The sequence below is a fragment of the Miscanthus floridulus genome, chromosome 7, assembly GCF_019320115.1.
Source record: "Miscanthus floridulus cultivar M001 chromosome 7, ASM1932011v1, whole genome shotgun sequence".
In the NCBI taxonomy this organism is placed as follows: Eukaryota; Viridiplantae; Streptophyta; class Magnoliopsida; order Poales; family Poaceae; genus Miscanthus; species Miscanthus floridulus.
In genome coordinates, this window is record NC_089586.1 from 87514914 (window position 1) to 87520824 (window position 5911).

General features: G+C 48.0%; 1 protein-coding gene across 3 annotated transcripts; it reads right to left on the reverse strand.

Annotated features, from left to right (window-relative positions):
- Positions 1 to 1189: 1189 nt before the first annotated feature.
- LOC136463714 (uncharacterized) lies at positions 1190 to 5427 on the reverse strand. Of its 3 annotated transcripts, none has more exons than XM_066462698.1 (4): positions 5116 to 5427; positions 3166 to 4200; positions 1946 to 2810; positions 1191 to 1770 (listed from the first exon to the last, which is right to left on the reverse strand). In XM_066462698.1, exons 2-3 carry the CDS (start codon positions 4132 to 4134, stop codon positions 1953 to 1955), a joined length of 1827 nt encoding a protein of 608 aa, XP_066318795.1. In that variant the 5' UTR covers positions 4135 to 4200; positions 5116 to 5427; the 3' UTR covers positions 1191 to 1770; positions 1946 to 1952. The 3 variants fall into 3 exon arrangements, with proteins under 3 accessions (XP_066318793.1, XP_066318795.1, XP_066318794.1); XM_066462697.1 differs by having other exon boundaries at positions 1191 to 1779; XM_066462696.1 differs by having other exon boundaries at positions 1190 to 2810.
- Between the last annotated feature and the right edge of the window lie 484 nt (positions 5428 to 5911).

Consider the following 5911-nt stretch of genomic DNA (forward strand, 5'->3'; position numbering starts at 1 on the left):
GCCTCCTCCGAGGTGACGGATCGACCGACCGCGAGAGGTAGGCTTCCTGGACCATGCACGCATGGCGACGGGGCTGGCCCAGGCTTGCCGCATTATTATCGCAATGGCAGCAGCACGTCGCGCTGCGGTTCAGGAGGTCCCCGCCGTTAATCATCCATCCATAGGCCTGCGCCTGCCCGTGCCCGTCGTGACTCATGCCCGCCCGGCCGGCTCCGCGACGTGCGGCGAGCCAGTGACAGAGACGCGCGGCCGGGCGCCGAGCGAGTTTCTGCAGCGGCAGTGCGGCGCGGCGCGTACGACGACGACAACCGGTGGACGGACGGACGGACGCGCTGCCGGCCGGCCGGCCTGGCCGCGCTTGCCCATCTTGCCCCGGAACCGGCCAAAAGCCAGGGGCCGCGCGTCGCGCGTCGCCACGCCGCCACGCCCACCCCGCCCTGTCGCGCTGTGGGCTGGACGGCTGGTGCAGGCTCCCGCTCTGCTGCAACGCTGGCTGCTGGGCGACGCTAGCGTTCGCTGATCGATCTGATCCGACGCGCCCCACGCCGTGGTGCCACCTACCGGCTACTGTGCCTGGCTCTGCTGCGCTGCGCCGATGAGCTCACCGCCCCGTGGGCTCGGTCGGCCGGTCGGCTAGCTGTGCTGCCCCGCCAGTCCTCCGGCCTCGCTTCATTCGCCAGAATAGGGCAAAATCACAATTAGTCATAAAAACAAGGAGCAAAATTGCATGGGTATTCATGTCTTTTATACAAAGTTTAACACCGTTAGGGGTGGATGACAGAGCAAGGGTAAACCGGGGGTAAACCGGTGCTTCGTGAATGGCACAGTAAGGGTAAATTCACAAAGTAAAAAAAATAGGAGCAAAATCATAATTTCAACCCGTGGTAAGGCGTATGGGTATCAGCGAAGACGGGGCATCGCAGTACAGTTCATTCACGCATCAATTTACCTATTCATGTTACATTGTACATAAAACATTGATGTGCTTACTGAAAGCTCCTATAAGGAACTAAGCACAGAAGGTAAACACACAATGGTTCTTTTTTGTTTGTCTTATGGGCCGTACTATTTCAACGAATAAAGATGTTTTTCTCTCACAACAAATCAGCGAACAGTACTTTCAGCCATGACTTTTCAGCAAAGCAAACAGGGCCAATGTCAAGAACCACATACACGCACGCACACTATGGCACACATTTGTTGGCATTTTGGCCCCAACAACACCCTCAATAAGGCTCAACAGAACAAGTGCCCAGCACACTATTTCATCGTAAGAGCATGACCCAAGCTAACGACCCCCTACTTGTTAGTCGTTATATGCCAAAAAAGAAACAAGTACACCCTGAAGAAAGGAAACGTGGCCTTCACATTCCAGATAAGTCCAGTGGAAAGGGAAGAGTGCCAGGATTATGGCCTCTTCACCAAATTTCAGAAATCAAAAGAAGAAAAGAAAAAAGAAAAAGAAAACAAATAATGCACAGTTTTGTTCATTCAAATAGTTGACAAACTGATGAAAAACATGTTACAAACACCAAACGAGGACCAACATCTAAGAGGAAATATTGAATGGTCACAGGCACAGCTCAACTGACCCAGCAAGAAGACGTGGGAAATTAATTTAATTGGGCCTTGCTTTGATGAGGACAAATAAAAACGTCACCAGATCGTTCCATTAGAAAGATTTGATGCTTGATAGTGCTGACTGCAGAACGCCCAGCAGCTTCTGTAGCTGCTCAATTTGACTCCCTCTGAATACAAGTTTGGCCTGCCCTGTACAGGCTAACATATAGATTGCTAAGGAATGTTACATGCGGAAATGTGAAATATAAATAGCAAAGGATTTTGCAAGAAAAAAGAAACTGTTAGTGATTGAATTGTCTTTTCCAAGAGACTAGCATTTCTCGTTGTGAAAATATTAGTATAACAGCATGTAAACAGTTCAGACCTGTTCCTCAGCTTTTCTCACAGAAATCTTCCTGGTGGCCATTGTTCTTCCATTCAGTTTCATCATCTACTTCTCCTGTGGCATCATTCTCTGCATCACTTTCACTAGCTGTTTCCCACTCAGAGTCATCAGCCTCTTGACCAAACGCATCGCTAGCATCTCCTTCACAATGGACACCCCCATGCTTCAGAGCTGCTTCCCTGAATAGCCAAGCGGCACGCATCTGCTTCTTCACCAATCGCTCAGCATAATCAGGAACTTTGTTTTGCTTCAGGGATAAGTCAGGATCATTTGACTGAGAGCACTCGTTTATGAAAAGGATAGCATCCAACAAGCTCTCTTTTGCAAAACCAAGCATATCATATGCTTGAGCTCTTCTCCACAAACTCTTGGCATGACGATTCACAGGGCTATGAAGACACAATGCTCGAGTAGCATCGCTTATGGCAGCCAATGGCTGCTGCAGGAGAAGGTAACACTGAGCTCGATTGCTGTAAAGAACCACCCGCTCTTTCTTAGATTTCATTGGACATAGCGCAAGTGCTTCAGAGTATTTCTCCGCAGCTCCTGCAATGTTCCCTGAAGAGAACAGTGAATTGCCTTCCAACTTGACAACCAATGCTGCAGCTTGTTTTATATGAAGGTCCTCCTTTGGCATACTCTTTTCCAATTTCAAACTTTGCTTGGATCTCAAAAGCTCATCAATTTCTGCTTTGGCCTGAGCACTGATTGCACCACGTGAGTTCCCACTCTGTTGCATACATTCTTGGAGGACTGTGACAATTGTGTCACCAAGCTTTTTATAATCACCCAGGGTCGAAATATCTGCTAAGTCTATCAGTGTTGGCGCAACTTTATCTATAACCTGCACAAAGGGAGGAAAAAGATAAGCGACTAGAGCTAAGAAAACTACAGTTAACAGATAGCGCTAACTGAATTGGGATTGAATCAGAAAACAACATATGTATGCATTTTAGCTCAATGCTATTTCAAGAAACCATTGAATAATTACTCTTGAAACATTCAATTAGGAGGAATTAATTATCTTGACCTGGTGTTTCAAAGATTAGATTAATATTCTTATTTACTGTTTATGAGGAACTCTGTTATTTTTATTCTGTTCTAGTCATCATTTCTAAGCTGCTGTGCATATTTCATGCCTTATTAGGCCTTAAACGTAACCAATTTAAGCAAGCAAAATGCATTTCACAAGATCTTACCTTTTGACAAGTACTTGCATCCTGCACTAACCAGATCAGACAATCAACTGCCATGTATTGCCAGTCATCTGAAGAACGAGCAATGTTACATAAAGCATCAATAGTACCAGGAATGTTAGCAACATGACCTCGGCCAACTTTGCTCTGGCAGATTGTTCTTAGCAAACCAACACCAGCAGGCGAGTTCTCATTTACAAGTCCACCCCACATTCCAGGTAACTTGACTAGAAAATCAGGCTTGCAAGTATCATGGAGGAATTCAGGCTTAAATGCAAAGCAGTTAATGAGTTGCAAAGACCAGCACTGCAGTTGACTTGCCCATTCCTCAGCTTTGCGGGATTCCATTTCCACACCACCCATGCCACGAGTAAGAAGGTCGCAATGGTAGCCAAGTCTTCGATCCACAAACTGGTAAAAGTGAGAGTACACAATCTCTAGGGAGCTCAAAGCAAGTTGAATGGCAAGTTCATGTACTTCCCCATGATCGGCAACTGCAGGAAATGTACTAGGATATGTAGCCAAATGCCCCAAAGCTCTAACAGCAACTCTTTGCTCGACCCACGTCAGCCTACCTCTTAACAGTTCGACTAATGGAGGTATTACACCAGCACGAACAGCACGCTCTGCAAACTCCTCCATATTCATTGTGTATGATCCGATTATGTGAGCTGCATAATATGGGATGTAAATATTCTGATCATGTGCAAGCCAACGCCTGTTTTTCAACCCTTTCCATATAAGAGCTGCCATGCATTCAAATATGCCCAAGTTGATGAACTCGGGATCATTTGGGTGAGCCATCGCCGTGTTCCAGAGACCACTAATAGGGAGAACTTGACCATCATCATCTTGGGAAGGAAGTTCCCTAAAGAACTTTAGCACACTTGCTCTTCGTTTACTAGGGTTTGCCTCCTTCATAACACAAAAGAAGCATCCAGGATAAGGGCAATCAGATTGTATCTTGTCCATTACGGGAGGGCAGCCAATCGACTCTAGGAGCTTCTTTAACCAGAACCTCAATGATCACAATTCAAACTGCATCAGAACAAACCATGAGCAAATTAATACACAAAATTCTCCAATGAACAGGTTAACGGACTACTGGACGCACTATCAATGTAGGAAACTAATTACAACAACAAGCAAACAACTATGCCATTTCATGAAGTGTATTCTTCTATAATTATCTGATAACTTGGGGATGGCCAGACTACTGAAAAGTGGTGAGTATATCTGCTTGGCAACCATCGGGAAGCAGATCTGGAGCACGACAAGCATCTTCAGCAAAATCAGGCAAACACTAGAGTGTTGAGACTTCAGTGACTGAATGACCATGCCAAATTATTAAAAAAAAAGGAATATGCATATATGACGAGAGATGATAATAAGATGTACGATTAATTAAATTATTTAGACCATCTTCTTCAGTGACGATACTAGTGAATAGATCGACACTAATTCGTTTGCAGTATATCTACTGTATGAATTCTGGTTTAAGTTCTTAAATAAGAAGTAGGAATTTTCAAAATAAAATCTTCGAGTATTTGCACCTGTAGAAAGTAACATTACCTAAACAGAAATTCAATCGATTCAGTAGGTTTTGTTGGTTTCGGGAAGATGGAAAATGGGAAGTGGATACACTCAAGAAAGGGATGCACCGACTTAAAAAGTTACTAAGCGGCAGAAGCTATCACTCCAAGCATCTCATTCTCCTTTCCTCAATTTCAAATTGCATCTAGAGTTCGAATAGATCAAGAGTATGAACTGAAATTTGAACTCGCAGCTTGAAATTTCGAAAGCCTTGAGTGAGGGGCTGGAACTTGCAGCTACGAAAAGGAGCTCCTAATCGGATAGCTGGAGAGGGGTTTCAAGCTGGAGATTTGAAAATCCCGGCCGCAACCTGAACCTCAGCTAACAATCTGAACTCTGGACAGCGAAATGGCACCTTACCAGCGCATTCCAACGTGGCGGGACGTTGCCGTACGGCAATGGCGGCGGTCGGCGCCGCTTGCCCGGGCAGCGTACGTGCTCGGTGGTCGGTGCGGCGCGGTGGTGGCGGCCAAGCTAGGGTTTGGCGAGGGGGCGCGTGGAGGGGCAGCAGCGGGCCGTGGGTTCTGAGGAGGAGAGCTGGGAGGAGGTAGATTGGCGCCGACCCCGGCGGATCTCCTCCGCGAACACGACGACGACAGGGGCGGGGAGTCGCGCGCGCGCGTGCGGTTTGGGGAACATAATTTGGGCGGAGGAGGCGGAGGAGGGCCGAGGGGGGCGTGGGCGGAGCGCGAGCGCGACGGGAGTGCGCGATGATGGCGACGGACGGACTCCCGGGTCCCACCAGGTCCATCTCGCGCGTCGACGGCTACGATGGAGCGGCGCCGCGAGCGGGCCAGGGGTCCGATCCGTCTGGTCCAGTCCAGCCATGTGACCTGACGAGCGACGGACGGACCTCGCCACCCACCCACCCAACCAACCCGACCCACCCACCGGTGTCGCGCAACCGCACGGTCCCCCAGGCCGGCCCTCCCCGTCAGCCGTCACGCTGCTTCCGTGCGTTGCACCCGCGTCGAGCCAGCCGCTGACGGGACCGCGACGCAGCGGCAGGCCGGCAGCAGGCAAGCCATTTGCTCTGGCCTCGTTTAGATCGTAAGTTTTTTCACTCTCTCTTCGTTATTAAATGTAGATAAAAAAATAATTAATTACATAGTTTGATTGTAAATTATGAGACGAATCTTTTAAGCCTAATTAGCTC

Coding starts and splice junctions, on each gene's coding strand:
- LOC136463714 (XM_066462696.1), bottom strand. CDS start 4,134: ATGGACAAGATACAATCTGATTGCCCTTATCCTGGATGCTTCTTTTGT. Junction 2,811..3,165: donor ATGCAAGTACTTGTCAAAAG/GTAAGATCTTGT, acceptor CCCTTTGTGCAG/GTTATAGATAAAGTTGCGCC.